This window comes from Astyanax mexicanus, chromosome 8 (assembly GCF_023375975.1).
Source record: "Astyanax mexicanus isolate ESR-SI-001 chromosome 8, AstMex3_surface, whole genome shotgun sequence".
Lineage (NCBI taxonomy): Eukaryota > Metazoa > Chordata > Actinopteri > Characiformes > Acestrorhamphidae > Astyanax > Astyanax mexicanus.
In genome coordinates, this window is record NC_064415.1 from 42,192,289 (window position 1) to 42,218,985 (window position 26,697).

General features: G+C 37.1%; 1 protein-coding gene across 2 annotated transcripts in view; it reads right to left on the reverse strand.

Annotated features, from left to right (window-relative positions):
* Positions 1 to 4,543: 4,543 nt before the first annotated feature.
* The window catches only part of retreg1 (reticulophagy regulator 1), a 30,628-nt gene continuing 8,474 nt past the window's right edge, over positions 4,544 to 26,697 (reverse strand). Inside the window, exons 1-7 of one of the 2 annotated variants that reach the window (XM_007232510.4) lie at positions 23,785 to 24,269; positions 14,388 to 14,514; positions 14,219 to 14,303; positions 13,754 to 13,876; positions 10,414 to 10,484; positions 10,184 to 10,307; positions 4,544 to 8,879 (exon numbers count right to left, since the gene is read on the reverse strand). In XM_007232510.4, coding sequence (XP_007232572.1) covers positions 8,425 to 8,879; positions 10,184 to 10,307; positions 10,414 to 10,484; positions 13,754 to 13,876; positions 14,219 to 14,303; positions 14,388 to 14,514; positions 23,785 to 23,834 — 1,035 coding nt within the window. In that variant the 5' untranslated portion in view covers positions 23,835 to 24,269 and the 3' untranslated portion in view covers positions 4,544 to 8,424. Of the gene's footprint in view, positions 8,880 to 10,183; positions 10,308 to 10,413; positions 10,485 to 13,753; positions 13,877 to 14,218; positions 14,304 to 14,387; positions 14,515 to 23,784; positions 24,270 to 26,697 lie in introns of those variants that run through there. The other variant, XM_007232509.4, reaches the window with a different exon arrangement.

Genomic DNA, 26,697 nt, shown 5'->3' on the forward strand with positions numbered 1-26,697 from the left:
ATTTAGTGCTACACAATACATCTGTAACATGACAGTATGTTTTGTGAATATTTATAACAAGTTTTTATCTCAATTTAATAACACTCATGTTATCTCTGTTTCACTTTTGCGATTTTATTCACACCAGAAGTAAACAAACAGCGCATTCATCGCGAGATCCTGTGTTGTTCACGTGGGCTGCAGGTGGAGACTGTCCGACCTGACTTCTCCGCTCCTCCACCCCGCCCACCTGCACGCGGCTGCTCTCGCTGACCAGCAAGGCGAGGCTCAGCCGCATCATGAACAAGCCTAATGTCACGTCCTGGCCTTGTCTCGTGTCTCTGTGTGTTTTCCCCACGTGACCTCTGCTCCTCTGTGTCTCTTGTCAGTACTTTTCCACCTGTGTCTCATTTGTAAGCTCCGCCCCCTAGCCCCCAGGTGTTTCCACTTCCCTTGTGTGCTATAAAGCCTTCCTTTGTCTCTTGTCCTTGGTCGTCTTTGCACTAACCTCTGTTGTTTTGTCGTTCTCGTGTTCTCTAGCTTAGCCCTCGTTTTCTTAGCCTTAGCCTTAGCCTTAGCCCTTGTCCTTTTGTTCACTGTTTATCTTCTAGTTTATTTCCTTGTATATATATCCCTGCCCAGTTTAGTTTTGTATTTATTCAGTCCCTCGTTTTTTTCTTTGTTTATTTACTCCCTGTTTGTTTATCATTAGTACTTCTTGTGTGTTTAGTTTATGTTCACTAGTTTCCCTCGTTTGTTTTGGTTTACTTTATTATTCCGTGTTCTTTGTTATTTATTTATCTTTGTTATTCATTTAATAAATTATTTTGCCCTTACCTGCACTTGCGTCCGTCTCCTCGTCTCCCTGCCTGGGTCACCCTGACAGTTAAATACAGAACAGTATGCAAGTACTGCAACTGCTAATACTATAAGGCCAACAACTGATGCAAAGATGCATCACATTTTTGCACTTTTTTATTGACACATAAAGCATGATATTGATTACACATTCTTGTAGTCCTAATATCATGTATACATTGTTGTATGCATGTTCTGTATGTTGCCTACTGTAACCAAAATCTGATAGAAAAGACTCAGAATACATTACTGTACAATGCTAATCCTTTGGATTAAGGTGTAGATTCTTTGTAAAGTTACCCTTTAAAAAATTCCAGCAGCTTTTTTTCCAAAACAAACATGCCACAACTGCACAATTGCTGCAATAATCACCTTAATTTCCACCTTTTTGTGCACAGGAAGCTCGTGTTTTAGATGTGTGCGTTGAATCTGTGTGGTTTTGGCCTCGGGACAGTTATCGCACTACGTTATAAATCCCCTTTTACAGAGAGATGGAGGGATTTGGGGTGCAGTAAAGTGTCTCCCGCTGTGGTTGGAGGAACAGTGTGCGGAGGCGTGTGGAGGCAGCAACAGGGCTGATTCTGCAGGGCCTCTTCCAGCTAATTGATCCAAGGAGCTACGTGCTGCATTGCACACCATCATCTACTGTACCAGAAATAAATAGTGTTTGGCACAACCCAACACTTTCTGGGTTCTGCTGAATAATTAATACATATCTTGTAATATTTTTATACCAGCTCCTCGAGAAATGGAAACAAACTTTGTGTGCAGCTCTTTTTAATTACGACCAATTTAGGAGTAAGTAAAAGACGCTGACATGCCACATGTCATGGGACAGAAATTATTATCAAATCCAAAAGTTTTGCATGCGAGTCCTTAGGTTCTCCAGTCACCTGAAGCCAGTGGCACCAGATAAACGTAGATTGGATCGGATGTAAAGTCGTTGAACATAGTTTTGAAACTAGCGTTATAAAGAATTGCAGACATGCAGTAGAGAAACGTAAGGTAAAATGTATCTAGTAATGTGGGGGGCACCAAGTGGTCCAGCGGTCTAATGCGCTGCCACTATGAATGGGAGGTTCGCAGGTTCGAATCCCGTTTATGTAGCTTGCCATCAGCTGCCGGCGCCCAAAGTGAGCAAAATTGGCCTTGCTCCCACCGAGTGGGTAGATGGCGCTCTCTCCCCATTACGCTCAAAGTTGGCGCCGGGCTGCACAAGGTGTCTGTGAGCTGACGAATCAGAACCTAGTCGCTGTGCTTTCATACCTACATTTTTCAGATTAACAAACATCAGACAAAAGTAACATGAGTACATTTAAAAAGCAGCTGGCCCTAAGTGAAATATTTGCCCCATAAACCTAATAACTAACCTGATTGTGTCACTTTTGGAGGCAAAAACGTCTATGAAGGGTTTACGATAACTGGCAATGAGTCTTTCACAGCACTGTAGAGGATTTTTGGCTTTACAGAATTGTTTTAATTCAGCCATTGGAGGGAGTTTGCCTTGCCCGTCTTCTTTTTTATAATTAAATCATTAACACTTACCCTAACTTAAGCATGTTTAAATATTGCTCTGGGTTCTTTTGTGACCTCCTGGATGAGTTGTCCATGCCTCTTTGAAGTAAGTGTAGTAGGCCAGGCACTCCTGCAAAGGTTCACCAATATTCCATGTTTTCATATTTGTGAATAGTAGCTTTCACTGTGGTCTTGTCGGAGTCCCAACAACTTAGAAATGACATTATAACCTTTTTCCAGGCTGATAGATGATCACTGACTTTATTTTCTCATCTGTTTTCTCATGAATTTCTTCAGATACTTCAGGCATAATGAGTTTCTTTTTGAGATCTTTTATCCTGCTTTATGTTGTAAGAAGCAGGATAACAGGTTGTATTTAAGTGATTTCTTGATTCTACAGGTCTGGCAATAGTCAGACCTGGTTGTGTTTAGTGAAATTGAACTCAGCTTTCCAAAAAATGTGCATAATCACAGTGAATAAATGGGGGACAATTGCTTTTTTAGTGCTTTTTTATATTTACTCAGGTTATCTTTGTCTGACATAAAAGTTTGTTTGATAATATAAAAAATGTTAGTATGAAAAAAAAAAAAAAAAAAAGAAATCTATTAGAGGCAAATACATTTAGTCTTCTGGAATCCACTCTTCAGAGAGATTTTTAGAAATATTGCATCTGTCCAAATAGAAAATTTTAAGTTGATGATGCTGGAGGAAAAAAAAACAGTTGATCATCAAATATTACAAATTCATTGAAAAACACTGAAAACAATTTAAAAAACAATGTTGCTACTCATGGATTTCTATATATGCAATAAAACTTATTATTTACCATCATCAAATGAGCATAATTATTTTTAATAAATGAATAAAATATGATCTAAAATAAAATTATAAAGCTGAAGTCAAAGGTGTAAAAATTTGTATAGAACTACAAATTCTGTTACTAATGTAGGTTTGTGGTAACATCAGTTCAGGCAGCAGGCAGGAGTGAGACGCAGGGAGTTAGATCCAGCCCATCATCACATTCAGAATCCTGTAGCTCCCCCTGCAGGCCAACAAGCAAAACAGCAACACAGCAACTGTGAGCCCTGGAAACCATCCATCCATGGAGCAACCTTTCATCTGAATCAAATTACTGTCCGCAAAATAATTTAATTACTGCAAAACTAATCAGCATCTCATGTTCTTCTCGATCCCAGTGATTCAATCAGGGTTTCTCATGCTGTTGATTTTCCTAATTTTACCTTTTTACTGACAGAATAGTGCTGGGCAAAACTGTACAACATTTACTGCTAAAAACTCATGCTTTAATAGAGTTAAGCAACACTAAGATAAATAACTGATCAGCACAGTGATTTATCAGTCTACTCATGCTTTAGTAGAGTTAAGCAACACTAAGATAAATAACTGATCAGCACAGTGATTTATTAGCTGCGTATGCTTTAGTAGAATTCAATAACAGAGATTAATAACTGATATCAGCAAAGTGATTTTTCATTCTACTCACACTTTAGGAGAGTTAAGTAACACTAAGATAAATAACTGATCAGCATTGTGATTTATCAGTCTACTCATGCTTTAGTAGAGTTCAGTAACACTAAGATAAATAACTGATCAGCACAGTGATTTTTCATTCTACTCATGCTTTAGTAGAGTTCAGTAACACAGTGATTAATAACTGATATCAACACATTGATTTTTCAGTCTACTCATGTTTAGTAGACTTCAATAACACAGAGATTAATAACTGATTTCAGCACAGTGATTTATAAGTATACTTATGCTTTAGTAGAGTTCAATAACACAGATAAATAACTGATCAGCAAAGTGATTTATTAGTCTGCTCATGCTTTAGTAGAGTTCAATAACACAGAGATTAATAACTGATATCAGCACAGTGATTTTTCATTCTACTCACACTTTAGTAGAGTTCAGTAACACTAAGATAAATAACCGATCAGCACAGTGATTTATTAGCCTGCGCATGCTTTAGTAGAGTTTAATAACACAGAGATAAATAACTGATCATCACAGTGAGTTATCAGTCTACTCGTGCTTTAGTAAAGCTCAGTAACACTGAGATCAACAACTGATTTCAGCACAGTGATTTATCAGTGTACTCATGCTTTAATAGAGTTCAGTAACATTGGGATAAATTACTGATCACATAAAAAAAAGGACAACACAGGCCGATGGTTTTGAATCATCATTTTTTAATCACATTCTTGAGATTATTTACATGTATCTATCGATTTTATGTTCTTCAGTTCTGACACACAATTCGCACAGGCATATAAGGCAGTTGTATGTATGTGGTTTCGATCTACCAGAAGAGAAAACAAAGGGATAAATATTACATTCAAATCTGTGAGGCATCACACCAACATGATTTTATTTTTATTTTTTTTGGTTAACATTAATAACGAGTGGAGGAAATGATCAAATTAGAAAAGCCCATATTAAACCATTGTGTTACTTGAAGAAGGTACAGTAAGCTGCTTAAATAGTTCATAATACAAGTCAGAATACATCAGTAGAAACACTCTTTCCAGACAGACATCTCACAAGCACCTCACAGAATTAAAACAGGCTTGATTTTAGACCTGTAAGACCATCTGTGCTGAAGATGTGAAGAAAGGTCATTCTAAATGGATATTATATATTTTTAATTATGACTTTTCTCTCTAAATAGATCCATCTAACAGAACTGCTGCTTTATTTGAAGTTAACACTGGGTCAATATGTGACCAACAAATCACAATTTTTATTGTTTACTGATGACTCTTCTGGTCGAAAAATTTTCAGATAAGATTTTTTGAAAAATGAACAAGTTATACTCGATTTAGCTCAGCGCAAGTGTCAATGTGTTACAGTGCCTAGTTGTATCACTCCAAATCATAAGGTGCAAACACAAATAAAACTGTCTAAAAACAAGACTACACATGCAAAGCCTTGCATTTAGATACATCCTTCAATAAAATGCGTTATGGAAAAATAGAAAAATATTAGAAAACAAAATATGTATAATAAAAAGTGGATACTTCTCTATTGTTTTGATATTTGCATAAAAAAAATGAGTTATGATGTATTTAGCCAGGTGGAAACCTTACTGATTGTCACTTTGATAGAGGCCTCATGTCTTTGGCCGTTTAGCTTTGGAGAAGATGAGTAAAGAAAGGGCAGACAGGAAATAAATCATCTGCACTTTTCTCTTTCTTAGTAACAAGGACTAATGCTGCGTTCCATTTATCTTGAAAGTCGAAAATCGGAGCTGGGAATGACGTTACATTTGAGTTTACTCGAGTGTTCCAGTTCAGTATTCAGATATCAGCTAGCTATTATTGTTAGCATTGTCTCCGGTTAGCATTGCTAGTGTTACATATTGATAACAACAGATTACCATATTTTTCACACTATAAGGTGCACTTAAAATCCTTTCAATTTCCCAAAAATCATCAGTGCGCCTTATAATCCAGTGCTCTTTATGTATGAGTTTTACCAGTCAGGTTGTAAGGAGTAGTAAAGCCACTCTGCTGAATGTACAGAGTTATACAGAAGTTTCAGTTTAGTTCTCCAACACAGAGACTGGAGAAGCATTAGCATTAGCTGCTAACCGCTACTTTCCCCTTCTGAGGTGAGAATTATCAGCCTGTATCCTGCTGCTAACCCCAGCTGGCACTACAGAAGCAGCATTAGCATAACCCCCTAACCCACGCTAAGTGCTGACACTTAGAGGTGAGTATTATTGGACTGTAGCCTGATGCTAACCCCAGTTAGCACTGCTAAAGCAGCATTAGTCGATAACCGTGCTAGCTCTTTCGTTAGAGTTTAGAGAAGAGTATATCGGACTGTAGTCTGCATGCTTACTGTGGTAAAATAAGCTATGTGGGACAAACCGCTAGCTAATATCGCCCTGGCTTACCGGAACACTCAGGGTCCCTCAGTGTAGCACTGTCGGGCGCTAGCTGTTAGCCTTAGCCTTAGTGCTGGAGAAATTTGGGAATCTAAGATTATTGTAAATAAACAGAAGCGCTTTACTCACCCAAATAAACAGTTTTCAGGAGAGAAATCTGTGTAGATTAACATCCAGTGCTCTTCTAACTTTAAAAGAAAGTTTTTTTTATTAAAGTTTTGTTTAATTAACTTAGCTTTACTTAACTTATTGAGATACCCCCACCACCCAGCGGTGAGACCTGCTGAATTAGATGTGCCTTATAGTGTCTCTTAAAATGTGCCTTATAATCCAGTGCGCCTTATAGTGTAAAAAATATTGATATATGGTATTTTGCCAATCCAAACATAATTAAAACATGTCCACGGATTAAGGTTGGACTGTGTCTGAGACTGATTTAATAACACAAATAAATAGATGTGAAAAAAATACTTTTAATGATCAGGGCTGCCATCTATGATTCTGAGCTCGTTGTTGGCAAAACTCTCCCTACCTTCCAAGTAGAAAATCCAACCTGTAGGAGCATTCCAGTTAAAATATCCGACTTTGAACCAGAAAATTGAGACCTCCGAGTTGAAATGGAATGCAGCATAAGTTTGGCAGCAAGACGAATAAACAACTGCACTCTGAACATCTCTCAGCTCTCTAACAGCTAAACTACTGTTATGGTCCGCACCCCTTTGGTGATCACAAGCTTGGTTAATCAAGTTTATGTGGTAATATGGGGAAATAAATGTAATATACACAGATTATACCCTGAACCCAAAAGTAGTCTACCAGCCAAGATGTTTTAAGGTCTCTAAAGTTTGCTTCTTTTGTTTTGAACTGATGCTAGAGGCTAATGTAGCCAACAATTAATGTAAGCTATCCACACAATCGTACACTTGCCTAATAAGGGATGTAAGAAAATTTCAATTTATAAATCAAAGTATTGTGATATTAAGTTTTGCAATAATGTATTATTACTTTTTATTTACATATATTAATTTTATATGTAAAAATTGGTGGCAGAGGGTAGTTCATTTTGTGTTGTGTTTAAGCCCCGACCATAAGATTGCAGTGTTGTACTCTGACTTCAGATCCCGCTGTTTTGATAGAATAAACAATAAACTTTTTCTCAGATTTCATTTATATGACGATGTGTTTGGCTACTAAAAATTAATTTAAAAAAGTGCAGTATATCAAACTTGCTGTGTAAGGACTGGTCTGAGCCAACTTGGCCTTAATGTTTTGCTCTTCAGGAGCATATAAAAAAATCTATGGCAATAACTAGAAATGGACAGATTAGAATTTTTAACGACAATATTAATTTCTGATCATCTTTAAGAATAATCAGCCAATTGCTGAATGCAAATCGCCAATATCAGTCGAGTGTGGAATTTCTGTTATGTCCTGCATTAAGTTTCAGGATTTAATGTATTTTACATTTTGGAATCAGTCACATTAAAAAGGTTCTGAGTTGAGAGATACACTCTTGAGAGGGTTATCCAGTTAGTGGTGTTTATGGCTGTACTTTGCACTTTGGCTTTGCACAAAGATTCAACACTCTTTCATGCTGCAATTAGAGCAGCAACATCCATACTAATCATACGATTGGACAAGATCTTAGTATTGGCTAGAAATATCATCTGTTTGCATATCTGGAACGATTTATAATTCCATCTCTAATAACAACTTAACACAGCTCGTTAATTCAACAATGCTAGTTAATGTGCATTAGCTTCTATTATTCGTCAGCTCTTTTAGACGTGTAGCTTCATTTGAAAAAAAAATAAATAAACTTCAGATACAGTATCTTCAAGTCTGATATACTGCATTTGGGTACGAGGAGGACATGTAATAGGGATTTTTGTCCAAAATCATTTAAATTATCACACTAAATACCAGGATAAAGTCATGCAGAATGCATCACCGTTTCCACCTTTGCTCACCATTGCACAAGATGCCTCCCTCCTCAATTGATTTGAAGATTAATGCAAAATTAATCAGTTGTACCATAATAAAAAAAAAATACAATGGAATACCATCTTTAGTCTGGACCTTTCCCAGTTCTTCAGACCGTGTCCGTCCCATACTCCCACCAAATCACAGGGAGGACCATGCGTCCTCTGGAAGAATCGCATCAGCGGTTTCCCAGCAGTTTGGAAAAAAAGCCTGGTTGTTTGGCTTCTCTGGGCTGGGCCTCACCGCTGGCCTTCTCCAGGCCCAGCTCCCCTTCTAGCTGCTCCAGTTCTGACTGGTCCAGCAGCTCAAAGTCCTCTGCCTCGCTGTCCGTGTCCTCGGCCAAAGCCTGGGCCAGCACAGGTGCTGCCACTGCCTCCAGACGCTCCTGCATGGCAGCAGCGACTGCAGCTGTGATCACATCCCCAGCCATCCTCTGCACCAGTCCCAGAGCCTGCACCGCTGCCTCCCCTTCCACCTGTGCTTCTCTGGGATGGCTGGGCTGGAGCAGGGGTGTGGGCACTCCTATACTCAGGTCATCATCATCCTCGCCATTAGTGCCCAAACCATTATCCAGAGAGGGGAAGTCAGGAAGGCCACCGGAGAAAGCCTCCTCCTCACTACGCCGGTCTAAATCTGTTGGCATGAAATAGAGGAGCAGAGTTTTAGGCCTCAGATCCTTTAGATTTTAATATTTCTAACTGCAATTACAGTGTCCTACTACCAGTTTTGTGATATGTGCTTCTAATTTATTTCTTTTTTTTTTTCAATACGATTTTTCAACTGCATTAAGGTAGTGTGTTTGTTTCATTTGCATTTCTAAGAAAACATGATATGTTTGACTCTTCAAATAATTTAAACAAATGTATAGGTTTATATGTGCCCTCATTACTCATTACTTAATTTATGTTTTTTTTAATAGTTATAGCCATGTTATTTATTACCTTAAAAATACACAGACATAAGAACCCATGATTGGTAAAAAAAAAAAAAAGTGACAATTTAGGTCAATTTAGGCCAAAAATCTCATTTTGAACCCCCACATCTGTTATAAATAAGGTAAAAAAGCATTGCCTGTCATTTGCACTTTATTGGCTCCATAATCGTGCGTAGTGCCTGGGCCCCTGTAATTGCTACTGATGTTAACTAAAAACAGATGTGCATTTATACCATTTCTCAGAAATTAATGTTTTCTACATCAATTTCAGACAAATCTGCTGATCTGTCTGAGCTATTAACCATGATAATTGTCTCAGTTTAGCATTATGCCACACATATATACAAATTACTTATATAATAAATGTATGTATATAGTATATAAATACTTATATTTATTAATTGGGTAAATAATGTTGCCCCTGCTTTTCTTTTTTTCATTATTTGAACATGATTTAAATACAGATTAACAATTAACATTAATGGCATATTCATCACAAAAATGTGAACTGTGGTGCTGTAGTACTAATACTAGTTAACTAATACCAAAGCTTAAAAGATCTGATGTGCATCAGTGTGTAGGTACTAAGAAACATGTAAAATAAATTTTACAAACGAATACAAATACTGAGCCCTTCCAATAAATAACGGTATGTTAACCATTTCTCTTTAATAGGGAAAATTACTTATTCTTTCTTCTTTAAATTGGATAACTTTTTTCATTATGAAATAAAATATTTACTCCGATATTTGTTTATACACCATGGCATTTAAAATAAAATAAAATTGTTAAAGAAAATAACTGATGTCTCCAAAAATTGAGAACTTGTTGATATATGTCTATTCTTTGGAAGAGCTCAACACTGCATATTAATATGCATACTGCATGTGACTGCATTTTTACAGATGAAACCTACAGTATACCCCTCTTGGGCTGTTGTGGAGTGTTATCACTGGAATTAATAAAACTTAAGCAGACAAAAGGCACAAAAGACAAAATTTACCCTCTGAGTTTTCCGTCTGAGGCGTGTGTCCCTCTGACAAGTTAAAGGTGCCGTTATCGGTCCATGTTACTTCAGAGACTTCAGTATCTGATACAGACATCTCTCTGCATACTGTGGAGTCCAGCTGAAACACAGAGTCGGTATCGGTTATCCTCTCTCCACAGACTCAAACAGATCATTTGCATTGGCTCCCCGCCAGCGAGAGAGCACAGAGTCAAACGTTCACTCACCTTGGGGAACAGTGAAGACAGATCAGCTTCAATGCTTTCCTTCTCAGCCTGGGCCTGGAGCAATCTCTTCTCTGGTGAAAAGAAGAAGAGGAAAATAAAATGTAGGTTTAAATTATTAGAAGCCCAGAGGAGCAATTACACATCAGGAACAGATATTAGGAGAATATATACAGTTGTGGTCAAAAGTTTACATACACTTGTAAAAAAACATAATGTTATGGCTGTCTTGAGTTTTCAATAAGTTCTACAACTCTTATTTTTCTGTGATAGAGTGATCGGAACACATACATGTTTGTCACAAAAAACAGTCATAAAATTTGGTTCTTTCATAAATTTATTATGGGTCTGCTGAAAATGTCACCAAATCTGCTGGGTCAAAAATATACATACAGCAACAAAATTTGTCAATTTTGGTGATGTAGCGAGTTGTGTCAATCAAATTAGCTTCATGTCATGGCCTCTTCACTTCTTGTAAGTGATTCTGATTGACTACAGCTGTTGACTTCTCATGAGCCCATTTAAATAGGGCTCATTTGACCCAGTGATTAGACTCAGCTACAAAAGCTACAATGGGAAAGTCAAAGGAACTCAGTGTGGATCTGAAAAAGCGAATTATTGACTTGAACAAGTCAGGGAAGTCACTTGGAGCCATTTCAAAGCAGCTACAGGTCCCAAGAGCAACTGTGCAGACAATTATACGCAAGTATAAAGTGCATGGAACAGTTGTGTCACTGCCACGATCAGGAAGAAAACGCAAGCTATCACATGCTGCCGAGAGGAGATTGGTCAGGATGGTCAAGAGTCAACCAAGAATCACCAAGAAGCAGGTCTGCAAGGATTTGGAAGCTGATGGAACACAGGTGTCAGTCTCCACAGTCAAGCGTGTTTTACATCGCCATGGACTGAGAGGCTGCCGTGCAAGAAAGAAGCCCTTGCTCCAGAAAAGGCACCTTAAGACTCGGCTGAAGTTTGCTGCTGATCACATGGACAAAGATAAAACCTTCTGGAGGAAAGTTCTCTGGTCAGACGAAACAAAAATTGAGCTGTTTGGCCACAACACCCAGCAATATGTTTGGAGGAGAAAAGGTGAGGCCTTTAATCCCAGGAACACCATGCCTACTGTCAAGCATGGTGGTGGTAGTATTATGCTCTGGGGATGTTTTGCTGCCAGTGGAACTGGTTCTTTGCAGAAAGTAAATGGGATAATGAAGAAGGAGGATTACCTCCAAATTCTGCAGGAAAACTTAAAACCATCAGCCCGAAGGTTGGGTCTTGGGCGCAGTTGGGTGTTCCAACAAGACAATGACCCAAAACACACATCAAAAGTGGTAAAGGAATGGCTAAACCAGGCTAGAATTAAGGTTTTAGAATGGCCTTCCCAAAGTCCTGACTTAAACCCCATTGAGAACATGTGGACAGTGCTAAAGAAACGGGTTCATGCAAGAAAACCATCACATTTAGCTGAACTGCACCAATTCTGTCAAGAAGAGTGGTCAAACATTCGACCTGAAGCTTGCCAGGAGCTTGTGGATGGCTACCAAAAGCGCCTAGTTGCCGTGAAAATGGCCAAGGGACATGTAACCAAATACTAATGTTGCTGTATGTATATTTTTGACCCAGCAGATTTGGTGACATTTTCAGCAGACCCATAATAAATTTATGAAAGAACCAAATTTTATGACTGTTTTTTGTGACAAACATGTATGTGTTCCGATCACTCTATCACAGAAAAATAAGAGTTGTAGAACTTATTGAAAACTCAAGACAGCCATAACATTATGTTTTTTTACAAGTGTATGTAAACTTTTGACCACAACTGTAAATCTTTTGAACCACTGGCAACAAAAAGTGAGTATACCCCTAACTGAAATACCCAAATTGTGCCAAATTAGACATAGACATCCCTCCCTGGTGTCATGTGACTCATTAGTGTTGCAAGTTCTGTTTTGGATAAAATTATCTTATATTGACCACTAGTTATTCAACATGGAACTTTATGGCAAGAAAACGTTCAGAGGATGCGAGAACCAAAATTGTTGCTCTCCACAAAGATGGCCTAGGCCTATGCTAACATCCTAAAACTAAGAGCACAATGGCCAGGTCATACAGCAGTTATCCAAAATGGGTTCCACTTGGAACAGGCCTCCCCAGTGTCGAACCAAAGAAGTTGAGTGCACGTGTTCTGTTCAATATCCAGAAGTGTCATTTAAAAAGATCAACACATAATTGCTGCCAGTATTGCTGCAGAGCTTGAAAAAGTGGAAGGTCAGCCTGCAGTGCTCAGACCATCGCCACACACTGCAGCAACACTGTCTGCATGGCTCTGTCCTGGAAGGAAGCCTCTTCTGAAACTGATGCACAAGAGAGCCTGCAAACAGTTTGCTAAAGACAAGCAGTCCAAGAGCATGGATTACTGGAACCGAGTCCTGTGGTCTAAGTAGAGCAAGTTAAACTTCTTTGGCTCAGGTGGTGTCCAGGTAAGGAGTACCAAGGCAACTGTCCCTTGCTTACAGTCAAGCATGGTGGTGGTAGCATCATGGTCTTGGGCTGTATAAGTGCTTCTGACATTGGAAACCTAAATTACAACATGTACTGTGACATTCTAAAGCCCAGCATGATCCCCTGCCTACAGAAATTGTCTGCAGAGCAATTTTTCAATATTATAAAGACTCCACACATACCTCCAAAATGACATTAATGCTAAAGAAGCTGAAGGGAAAAGTGATGGACTGGCCAAACATGTCTCCAGACCTAAACTCTATTGAGCATCTGTGGGGCATCCTCAAACGGAGGATGGAGGAGCAGAAGAGGATTCCACTGGCAACATGTAAAGCTCTAGTGAACTCCATGCCCAAGAGAGTTAAGGCAGTTCTGGAAAATAATGGTGACGTTGACAGTTTGGGCACAATTTGGCCATTTTTACTTACGGGTGTACTCACTGTTGTTGCCAGCTATTGTGTTCAGTTATTTTGAGGGCACAGCAAATTAACACTGTTATACAATTTGTACACAGATTACTGTACATTGTATCAAAGTGCCATATCTTCAATGTTGTCATGGAAAGATATAATAAAATATTTACAAAAAATTGAGGAGTGTATTCACTTATGTGAGATATTGTGCATATATATTCTTAAATACACTTTTTCACAATTATAGTATACAAGTGTAAATTATACATTATGTTTATCATTAATATTTTGATAACTTCAGTTCCCAAAATCTTAAACTATGACATCGTAAGCTACATACCTTTTATAATGTTTAAACTGACATTAGCACTAGTTATTATATAATCATAAAATACCACAGATTTTTAAAGGGCCGCTTTTTAAATTACCGTGGTTCTCCTTGATTTTCTGAAGGAAGTCTGCCACTCCAAAATCCAGTTTCTGCAGAACTGGGTCCAACCACATCCCAAACTCATGTGATGACACAAGAGGCCACAGGAAAATGCCTAGCACTGGGGTGAACAGATGGACAGCGCATTAACACACATGTCATGGGTCTGCCAGCATGGTCCAGAACCTGCTGACTGCAAGGAACTGGAGAAGCCAGAGAATGAGTGAGAATGTCGTCATGATTACATTACTGGGAATCCGCTATCACATGTCAGTCCTTCTGGTGCTCACTGTGATACTGAGAATGATGCTGGATGGAGATAGTAAAATCTCTCTTAGCCAATAATAATTATAATCGTTCTGAAGAAAATACTAATAAATAAATATTGTAGGAAAAAAATATCATCATTAAATTCAATCATGGATCACTCATCCTATTTATTAGTAAGATCCAATGTACTTACCTATAATGTATGAAATAACAATTCCAGGAATGTATCGCCCCAGCACTGCCAGGAAAGAACATAAGCTGCAGACCAGCAGACAGAACTGCAACCAGAAACAAGCTTCAAATACCACTGTACAGAACACATCCCCATACAGAGCTCATTATTCTCATGTGCCTTACAGTACCTTGCCGGGATTCTGCTGTTTAAACGATGATGTCTCAGCGAGGAACAGCTTGAAGCTCATCCAGGAGACTGTGAACTGAGCTTCTGCTCCAGACCTGCCCTCTGGACCAGAGTCAACCATCTCCCAGCTAGAGAAAGACAAAGAACCCATTAGTTAATAACCTTATCACTGAAATCAGAGTAACACTCATTAATGTTGAGCTACGCCAAAAACTAGCACTTGTGCATATTTAAACCCGATGCAAATTGAAGATTATATCAATTATATCAACACTAATGTTGGTTGAAATGGAGAGTAAATATTATAATATTTATCCTAACTGATTAAAAATCATTTTATTTTAGTAATTATGCTAAATGGTGCTGTACTGTATATGAATGGCACTGAATGTTAATTTAATTTTAGACTGCTGCTGTAGTCTTCCCCAGTGTTTATTTAGGCCAAACATACAGCTAATAATAATTAAATGAAAGGAAAACAGAAAGTTTTTTTCCTTATCATCCGATCCTTGATTTAAAAAATGCAATCTCTTCTGAACAGTGAGTTTTGTGATCCAAGTAAAGCAAACTAGTGTGAACCAACATTTAGTTTTTTTCATGAATTACCAATTAGGAGTGTGCCATATCGTTTTTTAAACACAATAATATAGCTATATATATATATATATATATATATATATATATATATATATATATATATATATATATTTGTTTTGCTATTTACTGTATTTACGTCTATTCTTTGCATTGATTGATTGTTTATATGCTGCAATAGTCTTTGGTACATTCTTTTGTTACATTACTTGTAAATTTTTTTATGTGGTTACAATATGATTATTTAATGCAAAATCACTCTTGGTAAGTTACTGTTTAAACAAAGGTGTATAGATTTTTTTTGTTTCTATTAAATTATTTATATTAAAAAATATATAATATGGATTTTGCTGCAGTAGAATTTTCTTTTTTGAATACTGTGATATTACTTTATATCACGATAACCATATCGCTTACCCCTAGTGGCGAAGTAGAAAAAGGTGGATAAAAAAAACTTAAAGTATTCTACATAATTTAATATTAATAATAGGGTTTGTGTCCATTTTTTGTATTATATTTTATATTATATATTTTATATTATATTGCACATGATAAGATATGGCACACCCCTAACAACCATTTTCAAGAGTTCATTTGTTCTCCATTTGTTTTAGAATATCCAGTCAGTTTATATTAGAGGGTTTTTGGTTGTATTATATTTATAGTACATGAAGTAGCTGCTGCTGTAAACACTGATTATGAAGTAGCTTGTAGCTAGTATGCTAACCCAGCTTTCTAACAGCCTATTTAACCTTATTAACAGCTATTTAGAGCATATGTGGGTACAACATATAGCTAACTAGCACTAGCTATATGGAAAAAAGAGCTGCATCTGTGGGTGAAGTATTGGGCACACATTGGTCAGCAGCATTAGCGTAGCATCTCTTGTTCTAAACTAAAGAATCTGTGGTATAAGAAAATTGTGTTAATTCAGTTTTTTAATTAGATTTTCACAGCTTCCACTTCTACTTTAGCTTTTTCCACAGTAGCTTAGCTAATTAACTGTCTTTCTGAAACAGCATCTGGCTAACACTGCTCATTAACATGTCACTTCTGAGGTGAGGTATGTGTGACACTAGGCTAGAATACCATAACCTTTTTTTTTACTGTGTACTTCCTTAACCTTCCTAAAAACCTCCCTTTATAAAACACACAGAACCCCCTAAGCAATCGCAGCGGCTCCATCCCTGCTTATGAGCGCATTACTGTTTATCTCATCTTTGACCTGCTGAAAAAAGAGAAGGTTAGCTAATGGCTGCCACATAAAAAAGCTAAAAGTAAAGGTTGTTGTGGTCAATAAGGTCATAATGCCTGAGGCTGAAAGAGGGCACACTAATGAGACTCTCTCATTGACCTTGTTTCAGTGCAGTGCTGGATATAGGAACATGTGTTCAAAAATACCCTGCGTCACGCAACACACGTAAAACACATAAGACCAAGCTGTAGTAGCATACAAAACAGAATCTGTGAAAAAAAAATATCACTGCTGTCAAAATAAAAAATAAAAACATGTACAGTCCTAGGCCTGTCACAATAATTGCAATAAATGAACATGACCTCAACAATTTTTGATCATCGTGATATTGTCTATTGTGTTTATTTGTATGTTTGCTCACATATGTAACAGTGAATAGTATTTTAGCCAGTCACTCTTCAATAACTGTCACTCTATACACATAGTATGGACTAAAGTAGGTGAAGAAATAAGTATATAATTCCCAAACTAATTATAATAAATGATAAATTCAACATTTTTGGTGTTTAAAAAGTGTATTTTAATCAATTTTATGCTATTCTGTCATCATTATGTCAGTGGCATTTAATATTCTTAAAATTACAAAAATAATAGTATCGCAATAATTTCTGGGACAATATATCGTCTATAAAAAAAATAATCTTATCATGACAGGTCCAGTAAAAAGTTTTTCATTCAATGTTTTTATTTATTTATTATTTTTTCCTACATTGTAAATAAATACTAAACTCATCCAGACTATAAACATATAAGGAATCATGATGGGGAGCTGTTAACTTGCGGTTTCTGGGGCAGGTAAATTTCATTTTCTGTGCAACAGAGGAAACACTTGCTCTTCCGTTCCTGAAGCAGTCCTGATGAGAGCCAGTTTCATCATAGGGTTTTTGATGGTTCACAGGAAATTTGGCAGTGTTAAATCAACACTGTTAGTGTTAAATTAACACTGAGAGTGTAAAGTTTAACACTAATAAGTGTTGATATAACACTGCCAAATTTCCTGTGTTATTGCAAATGCACTTAAGGGTATTTTCGAAGTTTTTTTTTTAATTTTTTGGATTGACTGACCTTTTCGTTTACTCAGTTCTTGCCATAATATAGATTAGAATATTACTCAAATAGAGCTATTCACTGTATACCAACTCTACCACTTCACAACTTTACAACTGATGCTCTCAAACACATTAAGAGGGCAAGAAATCTAAGGATTTAACTTGTGACAAGTTTAGTACAGCTGAACAATTCCAGGTGACTCCCTTATAAAGCTGACTGAGAAAATCCAGCCAAAATGTGAAAAGCTGTTCATCTAAGCAAAAGGTGACTACTTTGAGGAATCTAAAATATAAAACATATTCTGATTTGTTTAACACTTTTTTGTATAATAAATAATACCAAGGTATTCTTCACAAATCATTTTTTTGTATAATAAATAATACCAAGGTATTCTTCACTGTTACAATGCATAATAATGAAGAAACACTATATTTAAGGTGTGTTCAAACTTTTTACTGGTACTTTCCAAAATGTCAATGAAGGAAAAAAAAACTTGTTCATTTTCATTGGGAGTCAATGAAAATATCACAGGCTATTTTGGGTCATTTATATTTGTTAATTCGTCACAAAATGTTCCATTTCATATGGAGTCAATGTAAAAATATCCCAGCCTATTTGGGGTCATTTCTATTGGTCCATTCTCCACCAAATGTGGACACAATGTGAAGGACAGCTGCGTTTCCAATGGAAGAATGATTTTCCTCCAGCTGTCCTGGAAGCTACAAGTGTGAAATAGCTTACAGTCTTAGTACAGATCCACTGCCAAGCAATGTAGAGGAGGATTCCTCTCACTTAACACAACGCTGGCTGAATGGAGAATAGTTCAAACAAGATCATTGGTGATGATCAAGTTCACTAAATCAAACAACAAAGTTTGTTTATTGCAGCTTTCCCTGAAGGAAACGTTAGAGAGGTCTAATGTGATTCCCACTTTTAGGTGTTGTTAATTTGACTCTAGATGGGTGTTGCCAAGTGATGAAGGAAGAAACTCCATGTTGGTGGGATGTTAAAAGTGTATTTGTATTGTCATTACATTTGAAGGATGCCAAAAATGATGTTTGCACTTCATGTTATGCAGAAAACACACAATTATAAATTATAGATGCTAATAAAGGTTCAAAACACTCCATCAAGGGGGGCCTGTAATGATGTCTTTAGGAATTTGTGTCCTTCTAGATGTCCGAATAAACCCAAAAACAATAAATTAGTGCTGGGCAGTATGGCCAAAAATGCATATTACAGTATTTTTCAAAATTCTGACGGTTTCACGGTATATCAGTGTACTTTTTTTTTTTGTATTATTATTTATTGCATGACTGGGCTTTTATATAGGTTTGTGAGTTACTGTACTGTTAGGAGTACATATAATATAAAACACCAAGGCTTTAAATTAAGGCTTTGATTACTATTGGGTTTACTTTGTCCCACAAACATGCGCAGTATGAAGAAATCAGACTTTATTATAAGAAAAATAGCTAAAGAATGTGAACAAGACCTTAAAAAGAGATACGCTAACAAATTTAACACAGCTCCCAACTAAATATTTTAATAAATAGTTCCATAAACACTATAAACAAACCTTAAATACTCAGTATTTAAGTATTCAAAGAGATATTTCTCATTCCATTCTCGTTCCATTGCACAAGTTAGATACAAGTTTAATATCAATTTACTATATGATATTCCTGAAGCCATTAGAGGCATTACAGTATTTAAATCAGCTACAATTCCCTTCTTCGTCCAGTTATAAAACACATTCAAATCTTCCTTCCAGCTACAGTATTAATCTATTTAAAAAGGCTTTAGTTACTGCTGTATGTTACTGGAATAAAAACACTCATACAGTAGAAATAGCAGCAGCAGGAGGTGTTCTGATTTCTCTCCAGGATGGAGTTAGACCAGCACTTTGACGGTGCTGTTCTGCACGGCGTTCCGCATCGCCCTCTAGTGGTGTGGCGGTATGAGAGAAATGCATGCCGGTTCAAGATCACCCCGCGGTACAACCAAATGAACCGGTTTACTGCCCAGCACTACAATAAATAAATAACTGTTTTCATCCATATTAAGATTCTCAAATGAAAGTACTGAAATTAAAATTCTTGTAACAACAAAACACTAGTCCTACTTCAGCTCTGACCACACATATTAGACCTGATGTCTCTAGCTCTCGTAAAGGCACGTTGATAATAAGACATCAAGCCTTTTACCTTGACAGGATTGTCAGGGCAGTGCTATGTCTCTAAACACCCTCAGTGGTGACAGTTGAGTTAAAGAAATATGCTTTCAACTTTAAAACGCCAAAGCTTGACAATTTATCATCTCTCAAGCTACCTACTGGAGTAGGTCAAATGCTTTCTCAGATATTGCCTTTCAGCTGAATCACCGTGTTACTATACGACTGTGATCTTCTCAATGACACTGAAAGATTCTCTGTGGTAGCCAGGATGACCGTAACCACTTAGAAGGATACTCACATGACCCTCGCATCACCCCTGCATATGATGGCCCTGGCTTAGCTCACAGCGAATTAGCCTGGCTTTTAGAGGAGTGCATCCTTGGATACTTTGGCACGGGAAGAGTATCTATTATTAACAGACAGTTCGCTCAAGCTATGCCCTTTATCTGGTCGTTGGGACGCTCCTGTTAATTTGGCACTTCTGCTATTCCTCAGGCTGTTGTTGAACACTCTGAGAAACACCCATAGCTAATAGTGCTTAGCACAAACAAACCTACACTCTACTAATGGCTCTAAAATATTCAGCGGTTAGTGTAAACGGCTGAAACGACTGGAGTGTGTGTCTAGGAGACATTTCCGTGAAAGGTCACACACCTGCTATTTATTACAGTGGAAGCACATGCCACTAAATCACAGGCAGTTTCCTAAATAACGAATCACACGGGGCCAAGCAGTGCATGTGACTGTGAGGCAACCTGGCTCACATTAGCATTTCACCATCCGGGGGGAGACCGATATGGCACTAGATTAGCTCCAGCGCCAGAGAAGTCGACTTGCCCAACACAGAGAGGAGCGGGTGGCCCGGCTTCAATGAGGTGTGATCCCCACATGATCCTGCGTGGCTCGTAAAAGTGTTAGCAGGGGTCATCTTACGTTACAAGGAAACAGCAGCTGGATGTCCTGTGCGGACACGTGGTGTTCCACAGCGCAAAATATAAAATCCACACACGCGCCATGCAGGGGGGTCTGTGACAAAATAGACCAACCGGGACAATGTGATGTATTATATAACATTATATTAACATTTGTTACATAAACAAATCTGGGGTTCCACCTCACATCTGCCTCTAATTTCACTTGCTATCAAAAATAGTAGCTAAAACACTTCACAATGTTGCTGGGGTTTTAAATACATCAGTGTCTCTTCTAGGTAGAGGGGTTCAGTGGTCAGAAACTGACCGGTGATTCTGAAAGAACTCCCAGATGGTCCACATAGGTCCAGTTTAAAATGAGCAGATTTCCAAAAGGACTGTGTATTAGCTAGAACTTGGGGATACGATACACATCTTGATACAGGGGTTACGATTCAATATATTGCAAAATATATTGAGATACTGGAAGCAAGGCGATATATATTGTCATTTTTTAACCCTAATTCTAGTTAAAAATCACTCTATCATATTCATACAATGTGAATAAAAGAAAAAAAATACTTTTAATCCAATCACAAACTGTTATCTAATATATATATATATATATATATATATATATATATATATATATATATATATATATATATAACATATAAAAAGGTCAGGGTTTAAAACACAACCCAAAATGAACCATTGTCTAACACCAATCTTTACATGTAAACTAATCATTAAACTAAACCAAACTATGTTTTCAAAATTGATAGCATACTGCAAAAAAAATATCATGATATGATACAATATTGATATTTTTTAAAACCTTTTTCCATGTCTGGGCTGGAGGATGTCTGACAGCTGTTTTTGACCAAAAGCTGAACTGAAACTTTCTCTTCACTGTGAGCTACCAACAGGAATAGTTTCTAAGTCTCAACTCGGATGTTGGAGTTCAAAGTCAAACTTCCTTTTTGAAACTCTCTCTCTCTCTATCTATAGATCTATGTGTTTATGGTGTTTTGACACACACAATATTATATGATTCAATGTTTTCAACAATGCCAAGCTGGGATAAAGCTAAAATATGGGACAAACAGTACTTTGGTTAGTATTACTGCTAAACGATTGGCAAATCAGTTACTGTAAACTCCAATGTTTTTTTTTTAGCAAAAAAGTTTTGTGGTCATTTTGATTGCCTCACAGCTTGAGTTGTCTTACACCTGTCAGAAAAGTTGTCACTACATTATCAACTTATCATACAATATATGGACAAGACCTCAAACAGTTTTGCATGCTATGATATTGTCCATTATGATTCTCATAGCAAGGAGAGCCCAGTAACATGAATGTCGATATGCCAGCTTTGTTTAATTGTATTCATGCAGGTTCTTCAAAGGCTGTAATTGAATTACTATGCAATTATGTTTTCACTAAATCAGTGACATGAATTAATCTTAAAATAAAATAATCTCATTAATCACAACTACTTCTGGGACATTATATTGCCACATAAAAACAGTTATAATGACAGACCTGGCTGTCCAAAAAGCTCGTCCAAATGTGTGAAAAGGCCTGCTGTGTCTTGTTTGATTACAACAACTGTTGACCCAGGAGGCCAAAATCCAAACAGCTGCTCCTTTTGTTTCCCACAGATAATCTTTACAGCAGCTCATCTTCAAAACTAACAAGCCTAGTGACAGGAACCCGAAATAGCGTGAAACCAACAGCTGAACAATTTAAGGAACGTCAGTAGTGAAAAAGCTGAGGGGAAACCCACTTATAAATGGGGAAACTCTTGAACCAAAATAAGTTCAGCTTTAAAGATGCTTTCCAAATCCCAACTGATATATTAGATATACAGATACTGATATGGGCTTCATTGCTGTGGGGTGTCCGTGCACGTAAGAACTTCCACAAAGCTGAGCGACAATGCCCCTGAACTCTGCTGCCAAGCAAGCAGGGCATTCCATGGCAGGAGTGTCATGGAGAGAGAGCACAGTCCACAGGAAGCTTAAATAAATCGAGGCTAATACCATTGCGCATTTCTGAAACATGACACCACTGGTGAAGATGTTTGTATACGTAAACAGAAGGCAAAAAATATATACAATAATATATGTCTCCTTCCAAAGATCTTCTACCTCCAGCCACGCTGCATACAGTTTACTACTACCAAAAACATTTTCAGAGACACTGCAAAGCACAATATGAGGAAACCTTGTACGTTTAAGTATAATGTTAAAATAGTAGTACTTATTTGTAAAATCATAAATAAGATATGATATATACACTGTAAGCCTGGATAAAATAAATGTACTTAAATAATATGAGGTAATTTGTTGAGTCATAATCTTAAAGTTATGTTCACTGAAAACTTGAGCTAACTACTTGACTTGACTAAAAACTGTGACTTAATGACATAGATATTATGGCTAAATTGTAAGTTAACTTAATTCATGTTTTTTTTTTTGTTTTTTTGTTCTTCTATATTCTTCTTTTTGATTCCATTTAAGTAAAATATAGGCTGGAAATCTTCTAAACAATTCAATTATAAATTATATTATAAACTATAGAACATAGCCAACACAGAGTTAGCTCCTTAGAAACTGATGCTTGCTCTTATAACCTAGAACACAGATGCAAGGCATTTAATGATAATATATTATCTATAATTTACCCTTAGGTTGCCTGAGGGAAATCACTTACACACCCAGTATTCAAATAGATCATGCCAAAAGTCAACAAAAAAGAAGTGGTCAATGGCAACAGACTAATCACAGTAATTATAAGTTGATTCAACTCAACAATTCCTGTTTAAATATGTATGTGCCCATAAATATTTACCTAATTCAAAATAGTTGGGTACTCTTTGGAAATATAAAATATTAAACTAATTGTGGGTTTACAGTGTTCTTAACAGTAAATAGCTAACTGTGTATCTAATTAAGTACTTTACTGGCTTAGTAAACTGCACAGAATTATGTTGTTTTAAAAGGTGAAATTAAATTGTTAAGCTTCTACGACATACGTTGTACAAAACAAAACAAAACAAAATTCTGTTAAGTGTCATCCCTCCAAAACCAAACAATATCCACAAACACAAAACATGAACAATTATTTTTGGAAAATAAACCTACATACAAGCCAAAATATATATATTTTTTATCTATCATTGTATGAAATTGTTTTGAATATATTGATACTAATGATATATTTCCCAGTCTACTAAAATCTAGAGCTGGATAATATTGTAAAATTTTGTATGACAATATTTAAATACAACATGCAGATAAAATCTTGTCATATTGCCTAGCTTTACTACTATCCATTTAATCCTACTCCACATACACATACACACACCATACATACATTCCCAATACACCAGTGAAAACTCCTTTACCTTAACCCTGACCCATGGTCCTCCGAGGCCATCTCAAAGGCTTCGACCATGGAGATGTGTAGCAAGTGCTGAGAGACAACAGTAAGTCAAGGCCAAGATCCGCTTTAGTTTGGGCCCGCGGGCTAAGTCCGGTCGGTGTCTGTTTCTCAGTGACCCTCACTCTTCACATGCCACACTGAGTCACAGCCCCCAGTGTTTATGTTGAGCAAAGGCCCCTGCCTCACTATTTCAACCAGGCCGGTCTAAAAATACCAGGACCACACAGCATTCCACAGGCAGACAGCAGACATGCAGGGGTTGGCGTGGGGTGAGCACGCTGTGGCGGGGTGTGTGACGCATCAGCTGAGTATAGCAGCTTAAACAAACACCTTTTTTTTCACAGTGCACATCCTTTATGAGGCCTTTGTGTTGAATACTATTTACTGTACTCAGGGATGGACGATATAGCCAAAACTGATATAACAATATATTTCTTAATTACACTCAATACGATATCCAATTTTGTGGGATGTTTTGAAAGTTTGATGTTGCATTATTTACCTAAAAGTTACACTTATGAAGCTTAGACTATTGTTTTAGCCGCAATGCTAACAGATGTCCTCAGCAGGACTGGAGGGTGTTAGCTGTGATGCTAACTGTTTTAATAAGCTGATTCCTGGCTAATAGTGTATTACACTTCAATGACACTCGCCTGGTTAAATAAGTAAGCTGTATGTTATGATATGTATATTAGGATTTTATATGTATTTATGTTTAGATTTTGTACATATGTTGTTATGCAGCTCAGAACAGCGGAAAAGCATGTAGCTGCTGGATCAGCGTGAGCCTCGGTCTGGTTCTGAGTGATATTGAAAAATGTTAAAAATGAGTTTAAAATCGTGTTATCTAAATAAATACTGATATCAAATAAGTGGGTGTCATAGCGTATCGTACGCAATAATATTGCCAAATGTTTTGAATATTTCTATCGCACAAATACCCTAAAAAATGGTGAGATAATTTCAGGTTAATATGAGCTGTCAGGGTACAATTTATTTGCTGTTTGTAGCAACAAAAAAATATTTGCCCTGTTCTCATTTCATAATAAATATCTACTCAAGACAGATTATCTGTGCAGTATCTTTTATTTTACTTCAATCCTGGATATATGGAGCGCATTATTAGTATCAAGACATGTTGGATCATTAATTATTGCCAAGTAGATGGTTTTCTCAAAAATACCCTGAAATACTGTGATATTACTATCTGACAAGGGGGTTTCTATAAACTTATTTATACTTACTATATACAGCTATAAAAAAAGAAACCACTTTAAAATGAAACGTTTTTTTTATTTTACCAAACTGAAAACCTCTTGAATATAAATAAAAGGGAGGTGGACAATCACAAGCCATCAAACCAAGCTAAACTGCTTGAATTTTTGCACCAGGAGTGACATAAAGTTATCCAAAAGCAGTGTGTAAGACTGGTGGAGGTGAACATTCCAAGATGCATGAAAACTGTGATTAAAAACCAGGGTTATTTTACCAAATATTGATTTCTGAACTCTTAAAACTTTATGAATATGAACTTGTTTTCTCTGCATTATTTGAGGTCTGAAAGCTCTGCATCTTTTTTATTGTTATTTCAGCCATTTTTTCATTTTCTGCAAATAAATGCTTTAAATGACAATATTTTTATTTGGAATTTAGGAGAAATGTTGTCTGTAGTTTCTAGAATAAAACAACAATGTTCATTTTACTCAAACATCTACCTATAAATAGCAAAATCAGAGAAACTGATTCAGAAAGTAAAGTGGTCTCTTCATTTTTCCAGAGCTGTATAGTAAATCTCAGATCAAAACTCTAATCATTTGTCAATAAATGGAACAGTAAAATGGTCCAAATGGTCATCTGTTACATTACCTTACATAAAATGATAACATAATTTTGTCTGGTTCTATTAGCAAATCTATGTTTTGCTTTGTATGTACCAGTGCTGTGTGCAACCCATTCCAAGAAGTTACACAACATTCATTTACTCTGTTTTTTGTAGTGTTTCTAAGGCTTGTAGGATTACACGGTCATGTGCTGTGCCTCGTCATACCAATTGCTATGCTATGTTTCTCTGAAGTAAACATGGAGTAAATTGTGTAACACTCTCCAATACAGAGCACAGCTATTGGATTTCTACTGTATCATCTATGACCTAATATATCAACACCTTCACCAATGGTCTTTGCTGCAACACAGGACAGCAACAGAACAGGACACAGTGAGTCTATAAAAACTAATAATAAGCGAGAGCCATCCTTATTATTTTAATCACAGTGACAAAAGCTGGTCATATGACCGTGACGAGAGAGTTATGACTGGAGTGATCATGACCAAGCAGATTGTACCCGCCATCACTCAGCCTCCTACTAATAGCAGGCTATGATACTTTGGCACACCCCTTGACCATCAGTATGCACGCTTCTGATTGGTGGAATTAGAGGGTTGGTGGAAGATCCCCTCCAGAGAGGCTAGTAAGAAAGTGTGAGAAGCTACTGGAGCACAGAAATGGCAGTGTCATCTTATCCCCCCCCCCCCTGCCCTGACACACACACGCACAGACACACACACACACACACACACACACACACACACACACACACACACACACACACACACACACACACACACACACACAGCCAAGCAACAGGGCAAACTCGAGTTTCACAACACTGTAGACAACACTGAAGTTTCTCGGACAAACAGCAAATGGACAGCCATATGTCCTGAGTGGGTGTTTACAATAACAAGAAGTGCTAGCCTATCAGAACAGCTGATCATTACACGCTAATACGTTACTTATTAACTCTGCTCCTGGAGGCCCCCTTCCCAGCATATATTTTAATGTTTTTCCTGTTCCCAAAACACCTGTTCCAATTTT